This window comes from Staurois parvus, unplaced genomic scaffold, assembly GCF_062004578.1.
Source record: "Staurois parvus isolate SC_StPar_1 unplaced genomic scaffold, SC_StPar_1.0 ptg002686l, whole genome shotgun sequence".
Lineage (NCBI taxonomy): Eukaryota > Metazoa > Chordata > Amphibia > Anura > Ranidae > Staurois > Staurois parvus.
The window spans coordinates 168,814-187,603 of record NW_028320482.1 but is presented as its reverse complement, the minus strand read 5'-3'; the positions used below and the strand labels follow the sequence as shown (position 1 = coordinate 187,603).

The 18,790-nt window shown below is 46.5% G+C and overlaps 1 protein-coding gene across 1 annotated transcript; it reads left to right on the top strand.

Moving 5' to 3' along the window:
- The first annotated feature begins 4,523 nt into the window (after positions 1 to 4,523).
- LOC149429869 (uncharacterized) lies at positions 4,524 to 17,250 on the top strand. The gene is given in 10 exon segments (XM_089666351.1): positions 4,524 to 4,743; positions 5,144 to 5,299; positions 7,820 to 8,122; positions 12,582 to 12,718; positions 12,805 to 12,827; positions 12,829 to 12,982; positions 13,071 to 13,289; positions 13,384 to 13,605; positions 13,687 to 13,962; positions 15,412 to 17,250. Coding segments are annotated over 10 exon segments (2,946 nt in total). The 3' UTR covers positions 16,648 to 17,250.
- Positions 17,251 to 18,790: the final 1,540 nt, after the last annotated feature.

The following is an 18,790-nucleotide window of genomic DNA, read 5'->3' as shown; positions in this document are numbered from 1 at the left end:
CTCACACAGACAGAAGACTGTTACAGATCCAACCCACACGCACACGCCCACAGTGACTAGCTAACCAAGGTGCGCACGTGCGGCTGTGACTTGGGGTAAAGAGAGAATAAGGGGGACTTAATCTGAATATATATAAGTATATAAGACCGGCCGTGATATACTTTCACAGTCCACACTACCTCTGGCCACCACTAGAGGTAGACTCCACTCCAATCCAGCCAGCTGACCACACACACAGGCAGATACAAATCTTATATACAATCTAGTGCACACTAAGGGTTGAGGAGCAGCCTAGCAATCGCATACCCTTCTAGGATTCCTCCAGCTATCCTACAAGCTAGAACCCTGATGTTAATCACTCTTCCACTGTCCACACACCCCCACACCAGACACACCACAAATGGTAGCTTGCCACCACCCAACAGTTTATCCACAGACTGGTCTGCTGGGCCACCACACACACACAGATCTCTGTTTGGCAGACCTGTTACCTTTACAAAACGGTCGGATGGGGAGCCACAGCAATCTACAGGGATGCTGGATACAGCGGTGAACAGTCCTCTGGTGCCCCCTAATCACTAACCCGACCTCCAGGAATGGGGTCCCCCCCAGATGTAATTACCCGGAGCGGCAATGGAAGGGATCAAAGGCACACAGGCTCTAACAGAGAGCTAAACAGACAGTAAGGCAGTGGACGGTGCCAATAGTTTTTTATTATTATTTTATTCCTTTATTGTTTTTTACTTTTTTTTTTTTACAATACTATTTTTTTTTTTTTACAATTTTTAGGGGGCTTTGGTGAAATCACACTCATGTTTAGGAGACGGACCACTTTATATCTGCAGCACACCCCCCGGGGAGCCACTGGTGAGACTGATATTTTTTTTCACAAGTTTAGTGTACACACAGCCAGGCACACAGCATTTTACAGCCTCAATCCACAGATTGTAATAAAACAGTCTAGGGGTGTCTTTTTTAATGCTTTATTCCAAACTGAACTTGGGTGGGGTGCAGGGAGCATGGGGTACCCAGGAATTTCCTGAACTGACTACTTTGAGGTGTTTTAAATATAAACTCTGCACAATCAATTGTGAACTCATGTGGTTGGATGAACAAAATCATACATATATACAATTCCTACATAAAAATAGAATTCAATACATGTGAACAAAAATTCCAAAACACATTTTTGGTGGGAACACATGGCAACAGCTGCTGCAATCAATTTGATTTCTTTTGATTATATTTTTATTATTTAATATATATTTTTTATTTTGCAGCAGCGCGGGGGTTTTTGATTCAGTGACTTCATTGAGAAATCTTCTATTTACATTGAACTGCACAAAACAAGTCCCACAGAACTCTCTATGGTCTGACAGGTGCCTGTGACTTCCTTTAGAGAACTGAAAACTGCATGAGGTGGATGAGGTGGCAACCCTAGGTACAGGGCAATGAAGGGGCTTGCAGAAGGGCAGAAGGGGGTGAAGAGAAGAAAATGGGGTGTAATTAGGGATATGGGGGGATGAATATGGTACATGGGGGTATTGGCTCCTAGAAGTGGACAGCTGGCAGTGATGTCACATGTTCAGTGCAGCTAGGTGGTGGTACATAGAGAAGGCCACCCCTCCCCCCCAGGACACCACACATCACCCCCACTTCCCCTTCTTCCACCACATATAGGGCACTTGATGACTCTCATACAAACCTTTCACAAACAGTCCTCTTTTCCCCTCCTCCAGGCACTACCACCTTTCAGAGGACGGGATACACAGGGAGAAGCCATGACTTCTATATAACTGGCAGGGTTGGAGAAGCCAGGCACTCATCACCGGACACACCGCAGGAGGAGCATCCAGAGAGGAGCCCATTCCACACACTGTTCCCAGCGTCCTAATGGATCCTGAGAGCAGGAAGGTCTCTGCCTGAGCATTCTCTGAAACCCACCCAGTGCTGATTGCTGCATGCTCATTGGCCCCACTCTTGACGTTGACTGGTCTGCCATTGCCTGGACCCAAAACACATCTACACTTTATGACTTTATGTTGTGACTCCTGAGACACAACACAGGACAGAGAGTAAAAAAGAGTGACCGGGGGAGCGTGGTCATGCAATGGCGGCGTGAGGACATGTGTCTTCGAAGCTCCACACCATCCCAACTGCAGTCTGGTGGTCACTGCCTCTCCAACCCCCCTATCATGCCCAAGGGGGCCAGGAAGACTCAGGGCACAGGACCGGTGTCCTGGATTTTTTCTCTCCCCGGGTGATGGGATCTGGAGTGCAGGAGGGTCTCAATATGGCGCCTGGACCACATGGGTCTGCAGAGGCGGCGTGGGCGGGAGAGCTCCTGGACGGGTCCCTACCCCTCCTTTTGGGTGAGTGTCTCAGGGAGCTGATGCCCCCGCCATCCTTGGACATCTACCGCCTCCCAACCAGAGGACGTGGTATCCCCCGGGCCGAGTGCCTCAGGCCTCTCGGCCGGCATATTAGATCCGGAGGTACAGTCTTTTCTAGCTACCCTGACTACTAAGAAGGACATTCAGCTGCTTGATTTAACGTTGCGGCAGGCTTTTAAAGAGGAATTTCAGGAGGTTAAAGATACTCTGAACTCTCTCAATGTACGGGTGGATGGGCTTGCTACTAATCATATGGAAATGAGGCTCTCGGCCTTGGAGACCACCATGTCACAGTATCGAGACCATCTGTATGTCCTGAGCCAGCATTAGGACGACTTGGAGAATAAGAGTAGGAGGAATAACCTTAAGCTGCAGGGTATTCCTAAAGCTACACCCCCTATTGACCTCAGGACCACGGTAACAGCCATCTGGAATGCACTTTTGGATAAAGCACCTACTGAGGCCCTGGAAATTGATAGAATTCATTACATCCAGGGTCCTGCTCCCTTAGATGCTGGGTGCCCCCCTGATACCTAAGGTAGGGTGCATTTTTACAACATAAAGGAGGAGATTCCTAAGAGCCTGGCGCAGGGGTCCAGTGGACTTTGATGGTGCGTCTGTTCAAATTCTGCCTGATCTTTCCCATCGCACCCTACAGATGAGACGTATCCTCAAGCCTCTGTTGGATAAGATTTGTGAAGCTGAAGCTACCTATCGGGGTTTCCCCTTTTTTCTTTCCATGCAGAAAGGTGAACATTGTGTGACAGTTCGTACTGCTGCTGAGTTGCCGGATCTTTTTGCTCTTATGTCTCACCTATCTCAGTTCTAGATTGGACAGCCTTGGATTTGCCTGTGCAGCCTACCCCAATGCCGTGGCGGCCTCCTGCTTCCTCTACCAGAAGGAACAGACCTAGGCCTGAACGGTCTGATCCATGGGGGAGGGAAGTATAATTTCCAACTGACGGCTCTCTCTGTGACTTCCCCTTTTTTTCTTTTTTTCATGATGCACATATGACCTATGGGCCTGGTTTTTGCACCATACTCCTTAAACATGTTGTTTTGTCTGTATTTGTCTCCAGGTGCCATACGGGACACGATATTCTTATTTCAAAATGTTGGTAATGTTGCTAGACAGAGCTTTCCCCTCCAGTGGCTTTGGCTTTTCTCTCAATCCGGGAGCCTGACTTGCGGACTGGTCTGCCGAGGCTTTATTAGCTGGCCGGGTGTATTACAAGAGTGCTGTGTTCTTCGGTTTGGGGGTGGGAGTTGTATGTGTTTTAAATTACTACTTTTTTGCCTATTGTTAGGGGTGGTGGGTCTCCATTTATGTTGGTGCGTACTTTTCCCCCACAATAGGAATTGCTTCCTCCGGTGTTCCCCTCATTGGTAATATTAGTGGGGGCCTTGGTGGAAGTAGGCCTGGTTGAGGCCCCATATTTAATTAGTTGGTTGTTAGACTTTGTTTTTGTCACCTCCTTTTCCTCATGATAGCTATTCCAGGATTGACTACCTTTTAATTTCCCAGTCCCTGCATTCCAGAGGTGCTTCGTGCCTCTATAGCTACTCAAACTATCTCTGACCATGTGCCTGCTACTCTGGCTGTTGAAAGAGCCCCCCATTTTAGATGACCTTACCCATTCCCTGACTCAGATTTTCTCAGAGAGTGGCACCCCAGAGGTTTCCCCTACAGTCCAGTGGGAGTTGCATAAATGTCTCATGTGGGGGATACTTCTTCAAAGAGCATCGGAGTTGAAAAAGGAGCGTCTGGCACTTCTTCGGAGTCAGCTGGTGGTGCTGGCTGCTTTGGAGCACGCTCCTAAGAAGTCCTTGCTGTAGGCGGTGGCGGGGGACCTTCGGATTCACCGGAGCAAATTGGCAGAACTGCCTCTGCATGATACTAAATCCAAATTGCAGCGGCTTCACCAGTTGTTCTATGAACATGGCAATAAGCTGGGTAGGTTGTTGGCACGTTCCCTGCGTGAACTCTCTCTCAGAAGTTACATTCCTTTTATTGAAAAGGGGCAGGGACAGCGTGGTTATGTTTCACCAGAAATAGCTCAAGCTTTCCGCTCTTTCTATTCGAAGCTCTATAATTTGTCATCCAAACAACTTGAAATCTGTGGTGGGCAAATGGGGGAGTATTTAACGGCCTCTGGTCTTCCTACGATCTCTGCGGAAGCGAGGGAATGTCTGGGTGCTCCAATTTCTCCCGATGAGTTCTTTGGCGCAATTAAGCCACTTAAACCTCACAAAGCCCTGGGTCCCGATGGCTTCACGGGGGAGTATTATAGAGTGTTTACTTCTATTTTGGCGCCCAGATTTGTGGTGGCCTTTAAATCTCTTCTTGAGGGTAACTCCTTGCCCCCAGATTCATTGAGGGCGCATATCACGGTCATTCCGAAGGAGGGGAAGGATCCCTCTCAGTGTCAGAATTATAGGTCCATTTCCCTTTTAAATGCAGATCTAAAGATATTTATCAAGATTCTTTCCATCCAATTGTTGCCTTTCCTCCAGGAGCTAGTCCATCCTGACCAAGTGGGCTTTATGCCATGCAAGGAACAATACTACTAGGGTTTTGAACGTTATTCATTGGGCCCATTCTCGCAAGCTTCCCCTGTACCTGCTTTCTGTGGATTTTGAGAAGGCCTTTGACAGGGTGGATTGGCTTTTCTTGAAGGAGATGCTACGACATATAGGTGTGGGGCTGGGATTTTTGGCTCATATTAATGCCATCTATTCTCACCCTTCAGCATCTGTCAGTACCAATGAGGCCTACCCCGTGTATTTCTGCCTGTCCAACGGGACTTGCCAGGGTTGTCCTTTGTTGCCAAGGATCTTTATCTTGACTTTGGAGCCCCTTCTGCGTCACGTGCGTTTGATCCACAGTGTTCAGGGGGTTCTCATGGGTAAGACGGAGCATAGGGTGGCAGCATTTGCCAACGACCTTCTGTTTTTTTGTGGTGGCCCCCAAGGTTACATTGCCCAATCTTTTAGAAGAGCTTTCTCGTTATGGGGTTCTCTCTAATTTCAAAATCAATAGCCAGAAGTCAGAGTTCTTAAATGTTACCATGTCCGAGGGTAGATTTCAGACCGTTGGTGCCTCCTTTCCCTTTCAGGTGGCCGTCTCCTCGCTGTCATGACCTGGGGGTCAAGATTACCCGTACTCTGGATCAGTTGTTTCAAGCTAATTACCTTCCTGCTCTGGCGGCTGTCACGGCGGATCTGTGAAAATAGAATGATCTTGCCCACTCTTAGATGGGGAGGAATGCCATACCTAAAATGATTGTTATGCCCCGTCTTATATATCTCTTCCAGATGGTCCCAATTGCAGTCTCCTTGGCGTTTCTGAGGAAGGTGAGGGGTGTATTTCTGTGTTTCATATGAGCTAAGTCTCCCACGCGAATTTCTCATTTCTATTTGTCATTATCTAAGGGCCATGGAGGGCTTTCCCGGACCCCGTTAGGTACTATCAAGCCATTAATTTGGCTAGAATTCTTTCCTGGTGTAGGGATGGGGGTCTTCGGCAATGGGTGGAGATGGAGCAGTGTGCAGTGGATTCTCCTCTTCAGTATCTCCCATGGTTGGAATCCCACAAACTCCCAGCCGTTAAGTCTTATGCATTGTTGAGCGCCTCCTTAGGGGTTGCACGTGGTTGTGCGGGGGAACGACTTGTCCGATCCATGATATCCCACCTGTATCCCGTTCTGGGTAACCCTTGCTTTCTGCCGGGGATCACGGACGGGAGATTTTGGTCTCTATTGGAGGGCGGCTCTTTTCGCCTTTGTGACTTTATGACTTTATGCCCCGGCTGAAGTCTCCAATGGAAATAGGGCAGATGTTTGTTCCTCCCTTGGATAGTTGGAGGTTACAACAACTCATTCATTTCTTGTCTTCCTTGACTCATAAGGAAGTGGACCTGTGTCCTAGTACTCCCTTTGAGGATCTTTTGCTTTACTTCCGAGCCTACCTCACATGCTATCTCGTTGGCTTACAAGTTGCTCAGCCGTCCAGATGACACGTTTGTCCCACCATTTCTTCTCAAATGGGAGGAGGAGTTGCACAGGACATTTTCGTCCGAACAGAGACCACATCTTGTATTTTGCCCACCGTTCCTCCATCTCCGGGAAATATCAGGAATCGGGGTATAGACTGCTTACCCGATGGTATAGGGCGAAGTTTCTCAGCCTTTTTTGCAGTCAAGGCACCCTTTAAAATTATGGACAGTCCCGAGGCACCCCATTCTAAAATGTAAAAAACTAATCTAATAATTTCATATAACGCAGCAACATCCACACACATAGGTCACCCAGCGCTAGAGGGGATTTATTCTTCCAAATCAAATACACTTTTGCACACTGGTCCTGACTCCATCAATGAGCTAATGTGACCCCAGCACTGATGGAGAGGGGCAAAAGAGGGTCAAACAAGGATGCTGTGCAGGCAACCAACCTTCTCATCAATGAATGATGTCATTGGTTGTCAGGAGACCAGTGGCTAGAAGGTCATAATGGCACACAATGAAAACTTGTGGTTTTGTGTAACTAAAAGGCAGGCTTCTTCCACCCGCTGGCTTGTGCAACTTTTAGACATTTTGCTAAGGCACCCCAGAAAAAACCTCAAGGCACCCCAGGGTGCCTTGACACCCTGGTTGAAAAAGGCTGGTATAGGGTTCTGTTGCTCCTGCATAAGATCTTCCCTGAGGCCTTGAAGGTTTGTTGGCGCTGTAAGGAGGAGGATGGCTCGCTCTTACATATTTGTAGGAAATTGACTGCCTTTTGGGCACAGGTGAGGGCTCTGATTCGGCATCTGACTGGGTTTGACCTGGGGGATGACCCTGATGGATATCTGTTGCTCCACTCTGATCTCTCTAGGAAACGTTTCAAGCACTCTTTGCTGGTGCACTTGCTCAATGCTGCTGTAATCCGGCTCTCTGGAAACAGGAGGCTCCCCCTTCTATTTCTCTGTGGTTATCCAGGGTAGAGGATATTCACTCAATGGAAAGTATCATGGCGGCGGTCTGGGGTCAGGAGGCCAGTTTCATCTGAAATGGATCAATTTGTCTCTCTTTACTTGCTCAAGTGATTATGCTGCCTAGCTGCAATCAGTGGCTTGAAGTCCCTTTGCTGTTCTCCTTTTACACCTCTCTTCTTCCTTCCCTTCAGCCCCCTTCCCCCTTTTTTTTTTTTCTTTCTCTCTCCCTACCTTTTTCCCTGTCTTGGATGCTACTGCTATTTGTTTAAGTCAATAGACTGATCTGTTTGTACTACCTTTTGGACCAGTGTGCTCTACTTTGCTGTTTTTTGAAACTGATAATTTGAATTTCTACATAATTGGACCGCACCTGGTTTGTTGTCTTATCTTCTGGCATCCACTAATGCGTCTTATTTTTGTATATGTTTGTACTCTAAAAAGCTGTTTAAATAAAGAATGTTCAAAAAAGAGTGACCGTCCTGGGAAACCTGAGACACTTATGAGCTATCCATCTATAAGGATCTACAGTCCATACACACCCAGCACAAGGCCGGGGTCACACTACCAGACGCTTCTCGGGGCTGCAGTTCCTCTGAGCTCCACAAGGTGGGGAACTCACTTCTACCCAGACAAGAAGTCTCTATCGAAAAAAGGAAGTGATGTCAGGTACAGACAGGAAGTGATGTCAGGTACAGGCAGGAAGTTTCATGTGGTGCGAAGTACAACGGAGACATTGGTGGAAGTAGCTTGCAGAGGAGGTAATAAGATGTTATTTCCTATTTACACCCAGTAACCCCCCGTCATGTCCATCCTCTTCCTCCATAGTCACGTCCGTCCTCTTCCTCCATGGTCACGTCCGTCCTCTTCCTCCATGGTCATGTCTGTCCTCTTCCTCCATAATCACTGTGACGTCTTTTATCTCCAGCAGATGATGATACACACATATATAGTGTGGGAACCCAGATTAACCCCTTCAGGGGCACAACATTCCCCGACTTTACGTCTTATTTTATAAGATTCAGATACAGTAGGAAGAAAGAGGTAAACATTTAATTTGTAGTACATGTCCTAAAAACTAATTTTCCATAATGATCCCAGTCTCAGATATTCATTATTAATATTATACAGGATTCATATATTATTATAATACAGGATTTATATGGCGCCAACAGTTTGCTCAGCACTTTACAATATAACGGGAGACAATACAGCAACAATACAGATCAATACAAGAGGGTTAGGAGGGCCCTGATCCTTGGAGCTTACAATCTAAGAGGGAGGGGCTGGTGGTACAAAAGGTAATAACTGTGGGGGATGGACTGGCAGGAGGAATAGAAGATTCCATTATTAGTTGAGGGCAGGATAGGCTTCCCTGAAGAGAGAGGTTTTCAGAGATCGCCTAAAAGTGGGCAGAGTAGATGATAGTCTGATAGATTGGGGTAGAGAGTTCCAGAGGATGGGGGAGGCTCTGAAGAAGTCCTGGAGACAAGCATGGGAGGAGGAGACAAGGGAGATAGAGAGCAGGAGGTCATGGGAGGAGTGGAGAAGACGGTTTGGGTGATATTCAGAGACAAGATCGGTGATGTAATTTGGGGCAGAGTTATAAATGGCTTTATATGTTATTGTTAATGTTTTGAATTTTATTCATTGGGCAATGGGAAGCCAGTGGAGGGATTGGCAGAGAGGGGTGGAGGACACTGAAAGGAGGCCAGTGGAGGGATTGGCAGAGAGGGGTGGAGGCCAGTGGAGGGATTGGCAGAGAGGGGTGGAGGACAATGAATGGAGGCCAGTGGAGGGATTGGCAGAGAGGGGTGGAGGATACTGAATAGAGGCCAGTGGAGGGATTGGCAGAGAGGAGTGGAGGGATTGGAAGAGAGGGGTGGATGACACCGAGTGGAGGCCAGTGGAGGAATTGGCAGAGAGGGGAGGAGGACACAGAATGGAGGCCAGTGGAGGGATTGGCAGAGAGGGGTGGAGGACACTGAATAGAGGCCAGTGGAGGGATTGGAAGAGAGGGGTGGAGGACACCGAGTGGAGGCCAGTGGAGGAATTGGCAGAGAGGGGAGGAGGACACAGAATGGAGGCCAGTGGAGTGATTGGCAGAGAGGGGTGGAGGACACTGAGTGGATGCCAGTGGAGGGATTGGCAGAGAGGGGTGGCAGACATGGAACCGTTCGTAAGGTGGTAATTCTGGCAGCAGCATTCATGATAGACTGAAGAGGGGATAGCCTGCGATGAGGTCGGCCAATGAGGAGGGAGTTACAATAGTCAAGGTGAGCGATAACAAGGGAGGGAATAAGTTGCTTAGTGGTTTCCGAGGTTAGGAACGGGCGTATCTTGGAGATGTTGAGGAGGTGAAGTCTACAAGATTTGGACAGTGATTGGATTTGGGACTGAAAGGACAGATGGGAGTCTAGGATTACACCTAGTACCCTGGCATGAGGGGAGGGACTGATGGGTGTATTATTGACCTAGATGGAGAAGTCAGGGGGGGGCATGGGCTGGAGGGAATACTAAGAGCTCAGTTTTGGAAATATTGAGTTTGAGGACATGGAGTGACATCCATGCCGATATGTCACTTAGTAGGAGACTGAAGGGGCGAGGTGAGGAGGAGACTGAAGGGGCGAGGTGAGGAGGAGACTGAAGGGGCGAGGTGAGGAGGAGACTGGAGGGGTGAGGTGAGGAGTAGAAAGATAGATTTGTGCGTCATCAGCATAGAGATGGTACTTAAAGCCATGGGAGTTTATCAAGTGACCAAGGGAGGAGGTGTAGATGGAGAAGAGAAGGGCTCCAAGGACAGAACCTTGAGGGACCCCTACAGAAAGAGGGAGTGAAGAGGAGGAGACCGAGTTATAGGTAACACTGAAGGAGCGCTGCGATAGGTAGGAGGAGAACCAGGAGAGGGCAGAGTCTCGGAGGCCAAGAGAGTGGAGTTTTTTGAGGAGGAAGGGATGGTCAACTGTATCAAAAGTGACAGAGAGGTCAAGTAATAAGAGTATGGAGTAGTGGCCATTAGTTAGGATGAGTACGGAGTAGTGGCCATTGGTTTTAGCAGTTCGTAGATCATTAGTGAGTTTTAGTAGGACAATATTCATCCTGAAATGTGATCAGTAAAGTCTCCGGAGAACACGGAAATCACAGGAATATGATGTGTCCTGACAAAGCTCATCTTTCAGTTTAGGAGAGGTGGGACGCACCCGGGAGAAATGATTCTGTGTACAGAAACCTCACAGAGCGCCCCACACAGCTCCTTCTCCCAATGTCCCTTCTACCAGAGTCAGAGAATCCTATGACATCACACTGACCTCACAGCTCCTCCTCCCAATGTCCCTCCAACTGGAGTCAGAATCCTTCAAAAAGACTGCATGTGACCACACTGCAAAATATATTCCCATGGGCAACAAGTATAAAAGGCTAAAAATCCAACCTATGTGGCTTACGGCCAAAGTTACAAAAGCGATAGATAATAAGAAAAGATCTTTTATTAAATATAAAAATGAAGGAACGCGATCATTGTTTACACATTACAAAGAATAGAACAGAATATGCAAAAAGGAAATAAAGGCGCAAAAATTGAAAACGAACGACAGATTGCAAAAGATATCAGGAGCGACCCCAAAACATTCCTCCAATATATGAATAGTAGAAAGGTCCGGTCCCAGCATGTAGGCCCTTTACAGAATCATCTAGAGGGGGTGACTGGGGACAAAGGGAAGGACAATGTATGAAATCCCTTCTTCAGCTCTGTGTATACAAAGGTGCATGGGGGGGCTCTTGTCCATAATGGGGGGTGGTACTGACACCCCCCCAGATGATCCACATTGGCTCACAATTAATATGATCCAGAAATATTTGTACAGAATAAAGGTGAATAAAGCCCCTGGACCGGATGGCATACACCCACGGGGCCTTAAAGAATTCAGCTATGCCATCTCACAGCCATTGTTTCTCATTTTTAGGGACTCTTTAATGACTGGCATAGTACCATGGAATGGGGTATGGCCAATGTGGGGCCAATATTTAAAAAGGGGTCAAAATCTTTCCCAAGTAATTAGACCTGTTAGTGTAACTTCTATAGTTGGGAAGATACTGGAGAGATTAATAAAAGACCACATAGATGAGTTCTTGCTGGAAACAAATATTGTAAGCCACAGACAGCATGGATTCATGAAAGACAGAAGTCACACAAATCTGATTTCTTTTTATGAGGAGGTGAGCAAAACCTTGGACAGAGGGGTGGCTGTGGATGTGGCATACTTGGACAGAGGGGTGGCGGTGGATGTGGTATACTTGGACAGAGGGGTGGCGATGGGCGTGGTATACTTGGACAGAGGGGTGGCTGTGGATGGGATATACTTGGACAGAGGGGTGGCGGTGGATGTGGTATACTTGGACAGAGGGGTGGCGGTGGATGTGGTATACTTGGACAGAGGGGTGGTGGTGAATGTGGTATACTTGGACAGAGGGGTGGCGATGGGCGTGGTATACTTGGACAGAGGGGTGGCTGTGGATGGGATATACTTGGACAGAGGGGTGGCTGTGGACGTGGCATACTTGGACAGAGGGGTGGCGGTGGATGTGGTATACTTGGACAGAGGGGTGGCGATGGGCGTGGTATACTTGGACAGAGGGGTGGCTGTGGATGGGATATACTTGGACAGAGGGGTGGCGGTGGATGTGGTATACTTGGACAGAGGGGTGGCGGTGGATGTGGTATACTTGGACAGAGGGGTGGTGGTGAATGTGGTATACTTGGACAGAGGGGTGGCGATGGGCGTGGTATACTTGGACAGAGGGGTGGTGGTGGACGTGGTATACTTGGATTTTGCATTGTATGCATTGACACCAGAAAACCTGTGAGAAGCTTTTAACCTATGGAATGTGGTGTGTGTAGGCAAATTATACCTCAGCTTGAAGTGGAGCCTTAACAAAATAAAGATCTTAATAGTGAGGTGAGGAGGATTCTGGGAGGTCACATGACATCACTCTCATATCTATTAATAAAACACAGATCTGACCGGAGAGGTGAGGAGGATTCTGGGAGGTCACATGACATCACTCTTATCTCTATTAATAAAACAGACCTGACTGGAGAGGTGAGGAGGATTCTGGGAGGTCACATGACATCACTCTTATCTCTATTAATAAAACACAGACCTGACCGGAGAGGTGAGGAGGATTCTGGGAATATCATTTGATGTGACTATTTGTGTTCAGATGTAGAGTTTTCCTCCTGTGAAGTCTGGAGATCATATGACATCACATTGCCTCCACCTCCCTCCCTGATAGAAGAGAGAAAGAAGAAGAAGATTCTAGAAGTCACCAGAGAGATCACTGAGCTGCTGACAGGAGAGGTGAGCGGTGCCGGGAATTCTGGGACATTCTCCAGTAACAGACAAGGGATGTGTCTGGATGGTGACTGTATCATTGTGTGTGTCAGGTTCCTATAAGGTGTCAGGATGTCAGATGAGTCAGCGATTTCAGAAAAATGCAAGGATCTGTACCAGGACACCATGGTGGAGTCATCCAGCTACAGAAACCCACCAGAGAGATGTCCCCGTCCTCTGTATTCCCGGGATTCCACACAGGAAGGTCACACCATCCCTCACCATCATCAGGTAGATGAGGAACAATCACTGATAGTATCATTAGGATCTGTACATTATCTGCATTGTTACCATTGATGTCATTTTATTATATATTCAGAGTGGAAACCTGAGAGATCCTAAAATTGAGGTTAAAGAAGAGATAAAAGAGGATGAAGAGTGGGTGATGGAGGAGTCAGAGTCACAAACAATACACAGATATCTGTACCAGGACATCATGGTGGAGTCATCCAGCTACAGGAACCCACCAGAGAGATGTCCCTGTCCTCTGTATTCCCGGGATTCCACACAGGAAGATCACACCATCCCTCACTATCAGGTATATGAGTAACAATCACTAATAGTTGCGTATGATTTATTTCTAAGCAAGTTTCTTACAGTGAATTAATTAGCATTTTTAATTATGCGTTCAGAGTGGAATCCTCGAAGATAATAATATTGAAGTTAAAGAAAAGTACAAAGAGGAGGATGAGGAGTATGGTGTGATGAAGCAGCTTTTTGAAGAGCCCAGAGATCTCTATAAGGACTTCATGATGGAGCCATCAAGTAGCAGAAACCCACCGGAGAGATGTCCCCGTCCTCTGTATTCCCGGGATTCCACACAGGAAGGTCACACCATCCCTCACCATCATCAGGTAGATGAGGAACAATTATTTATAGCTGTCATTTATACACTATTTTTTTTAATACAATGAATGTTTTATTATATCTTTCAGAGTGGAAACCTTCAGGATTATAATATTGTTGTCAAAGAAGAGTATAAAGAGGAGGATGAGGAGTATGGAGTGATGGAGGAGTTTTCAGAAGGACACAAGGATATGATGGAGCCACCTAATACCAGGAACCCACCAGAGAGATGTCCCCGTCCTCTGTATTCCCGGGATTCCACACAGGAAGGTCACACCATCCCTCACCATTACAAGGTTATTTTATGTGATGTCACAAAATTAATGCTTATATTTTCCAAATTTATATTTTCTCTCATTTTCTTGGTTTAGGGTGAAGATCTGATAGATATAAAAGTTGAGGTTAAAGCAGAAGAAGAAGAGGCGTATGTGAGGGATGATCAGCAGTCTATGGAGGAGGATGGAATAACGGGGACATTTATAGAGGAGGACACTCCTACAGAGATCAGCACAGGTGGGTCATGAACACTAAATCCATTCCTCCACCCATACTGCTCACTGATTGGTCCAGAGTAGGGCGGGGACTGGGTGATATCAGCCTGTAATCCCCTGGTCACTTTCCTGAGCTGTGTTCCCCGTCCTGTATTCCTGGATTTCTCTCGGATAATCTTCCTTCTCTGTGCTGCAGACACAATTTATGTATCTAGACTGGATTTATGGAGGTTCTGGGGTTCAGCTGGCAGCAAAAATGTTGATTTTATTTATAGTTGTTGTTCAACTCAGGAATCTGGGACATGTGCCTTGGGACTTCTGCCCCATGTCCGGGTCTGGCAGGATCTCTGACAGAACCATTCTCCCTGAGTTACTTGTTCTGATGTTTGCTGGCTGTGCTGGGTGGAGGGATATGTCTGTATAGTCTCAGAACCAAGTCACTGAGTGCAGTCACAGTTAAACATTTAACCTTCCACTGATTACTGAGTACAAATATTTTGTGTCCTGACCCTTACACTATATACTCTGTTGTACATTACATACTCCTGACCCCTGCACTATATACTCTGTTGTACATTACATACTCCTGACCCCTGCACTATATACTCTGTTGTACATTACATACTCCTGACCCCTGCACTATATACTCTATGTTGTACATTCCATACTCCTGACCCCTGCACTATATACTCTATGTTGTACATTACATACTCCTGACCCCTGCACTATACACTCTATGTTGTACATTACATAGTCCTGACTTCTGCTCTCCCCCCTCCCCCCACTGCTATATATACACATAATATGGATCCTCTTTTGTTACACCCATTTCCTCCCAGCTGGACATTTTATATCGGATGATGTGATTGGAGCACAGACTTTTACATGGTGATAATAATGTGATAACATCCTCCAACTTTGGACCCTTAAACAGAAAGTGATAATGAGGGAGGAGTCAATACCCCAATGATGGTGGTCTTCAGGATCAGTCCAGTCTTCATCTTGGTTGTTCTCCCCCCATCCTCACTCTCTGACCTCTGGTGGGGCTCAGCCCCGCTGTTCTTCATGACTAAATCATGGACTAAATAAGGAAGTGCAGTACTTCTTGTGTTGGGAAGATGGCGATGAGTGATAGAGGGGGTGGGGACCCTTGTCCTATAATCCCCTCATCACTGTCCCTCCTATAAAAGACAGTTCTGGTTGTTTCCTCACTCTCTGACTAAGGTCCATGAATAAAGAAATGACCTGGTAGGAGATCAGAGGAGCCATTTCCTAGTTCCCTTGAGGGTGGAATTGTAAGCTCCTCAGAGACCAAGCTGCCTGATGTGGGTGGAGTCCTGGTTTGGGGGAACCAATCAGCTCCTGTCTAGTAATCCTCTTTGTATTTTAGTCCATGGCCGGGAGATGAGGAAAACCTCCGAGGATTGTCTCACTTTGTCTCCAGACTGGAAAGTAGAAGATGAGGACATCACACAGTATAGTCCAGGAGAAAACCCGGCTCCCTCCAATGTCCATCCGGCACCACCCAGTGTAGATGGACCATCGGATTCCTCGTATCCTGAGGAACCTCAGACTGTGCGGGACCAGGCCGGCCTTCCAACAGAGAAGAGCTTCTCCTGTCCTGAGTGTGGGAAGAGTTTCTGTACTAAATCTGATCTTAATGTGCATAAAAGATCTCACACAGTGGAGAAGCCACATTTCTGCCCACAGTGTGGGAAATGTTTTTCAGAGAAATCCCATCTTTCCATACATCAGAAATCTCACACAGTAGAGAAGCTGCATTCCTGTCGTGAGTGCGGGAAATGTTTTGCAAAGAAATTTAATCTTTACACACATCAGAGGTTGCACACAGGGGAAAAACCATATTCTTGTTCTGTGTGCGGGAAATGCTTTGTACTAAAATACAAACTTGCTGTACATCAAAGGTCCCACACAGGGGAGAAGCCATTTTCCTGTCCTGAGTGTGGGAAATGTTTTTCAAATAAATCCAATCTTTACAACCATCAGAGATTGCACACGGGTGACAAGCCGTATTCCTGTTCTGAGTGCGGGAAATGTTTTGTTCAAAAATCTCTGCTTGTTATACATCAGAGGTCTCACATGGGGGAGAAACCGTATTCCTGCTCCGAGTGCACAAAAAGCTTTGCAAAAAAATCAGGACTTGTCTCTCATCAAAGGTCTCACACTGGGGAAAAACCATATTCCTGTTCTGAGTGCGGGAAATGTTTTGCACAAAAATCAGATCTTGTCAGACATCAAAGGTGTCACATGGGGCAAAGTATTTATTCCTGTCCTGAGTGCGGGAAATGTTTTTCAAAGAAGGAAGATCTTCATTCACATCAGACAGTGCACACGGAGGAAAAACCATATCCTTATTCCTGTCCTGAGTGCGAGAAATGTTTTTCACAGAAGTCTGATCTTTACCTTCATCAGAGATCTCACACGGGGGAAAAGCCGTGTTTCTGTCCTGAGTGCGGGAAATGTTTTCAACAGAAGTCCCATCTTTACAGACATCAGAGATTGCACATGAAGAAGAAGCCACTTTCCTGTCCTGAGTGAGGGAAATGTTCCTCACTGAAGACCTGTCTTCCTGTACATCAGGGGTCCCACACAACCCTGGAGGTGTATTAGTGGCTTGAGTGCGGGAAATGACTTCTATTATTATTATACAGGATTTATATTGCGCCAACAGTTTGCTCAGCGCTTTACAAGATGAATGTTGCTGGACATCCCAGCTCTCATGTGGGGAAGAAGCACACCCTGATATACACCTCAGATATACTCCATGGCTGATCTTCATCATGGAAGAGACAGTTCATAAGGAGATCAGAGGTCACCAAAGACATGGATGAAGTGTGGGACCGGGTTGGCCATTGATAGCAGAAGAGGAATAAAAATGGAGTCATCACCTTTCATTGGCTGAGTACATTTTGTGGTGGGAGATTTCACAAACACTTAGACATGTGTTTTTTAAAAAAACATTTGTTGGAACGATTACCATAGGCTTAGATGGGAGAATGCTTGTCACGTTAACCCCTCGCCCTCCTGAGGATTTCCCCCCCTTCCTGACCAGGACATTTTTTTGTGTTATTTTAACTGACAATTGCGCGGTCGTGCAACGCTGCACCCAAATAAAATTTGTTTCCTTTTTTTCTCCACAAATTGAGCTTTCTTTCGGTGGTATTTGATCGTCTGTGAGCTTTTTATTCTTTGCGCTTTAAACAAAAAAATCCGACAATTTGAAAAAAAAAACGTATTTTTTACTTTTTTCTATTAAACATGTCCAGTAAAAAAATGTAAAAAATAAAATTTCTTCATAAATTTAGGCCAAAATGTATTCTGCGACATGTCTTTGCTAAAAAAATAATCCCAATAATTGTATATTAATTGGTTTACGTGAAAGTTCTAGCGTTTACAACTGGCGGTATAGATCAGGGGTGGACTGACAACTCATGGGGCCCCCGGGCAATAGGGGATCATGGGGCCCCTGTGTCCTTGCCCAAACTCAAAAAAGCCTATGAAAAAGGTACCAGGGGCATCTCATGGGGCCCCCTACTGACCCCAGGCCCTCGGGCAGTGCCCGAGTTTCCAAATGGTCAGTCCGCCCCTGGTATAGATACAGAATTTTTTTTTTAACTAGTAATGGCGGCAATCAGTGATTTATAGTGGGACTGCGGCGAGCATTCTGACACTGGGGGGGAACTGGCTAACTGCCACTGACATCCCCAGTGACACCAATACCCATAGTAAAAGTACTGCTACAGGGTGACACAGGTGTGCAAAATCACGTATATAGATCTCATTTGCATTTCTGGGCAAAAGGCATGTGTGCCGCCCTACCCGCAGCGCTAAAAAGCACTGACACTGTACTTATGGCACTGGGCAGGAAGGGGTTAACAAGGGGCGATCAAAGGGTTAACTGTGTGCTGCTTTACTAGGGAGACATGCTGTGCAGAGAGATACAAATCAGCATGTCCTTGCTGACAGGAGAGAGACCTGTGTTGCTTACACTCAGATCTCTCCTCTGTCAGCTTTGCCGACGATCACTGAGTGCCGACTAGGAATCGCCGACTGGGACCCGGTGACTGACATCCCCAACTGCCAATAGCGCTGCGGGTAGGGCAGCACGCGGGTGCGCGCACCTTCTGCCGGGAAATGCAAATCACATGTATATACGTGATTTTGTGCAGCTGTGCCACCCTGTAGCAGTACTTTTGCTATAGGACGGATGGCAAGTGGTTTAAGGACATATGGTAAATAAACCAGCAATATTGAACCAACCGTATGGAGAGGCTGTTAGATATCGATAAGTATTATAGGAATTAGCTCCATCGAGTAGCTAATAGCCACATTTTTCATTTTATTCAGAGGAAGTCGTTCAAACAGCAAAGCGCCTACTAACATTTGGTATTGTGCCCCCATTTACAGAGAAGGAATGTTTATGCACTTTCAATGGGCTGTTATTTTTTTTTATGAAGAGACCAAAATTAAAATTCTGGTTCTGAAACTGAAAACAAAATGCGCAGTTTTCAAAAATGAATATATATTTTTTAGAAAAAAAATACACTTTGATTAAAAAAAAACAATATATACCCCAATTGTTTTGTAAAATATGAAAGAGGATGTTATGGCGAGTAAATAGATACCCAACATGTCACGCCTTACAATTGCACACACTCGTGGAATGGCGTGAAACTGCGGA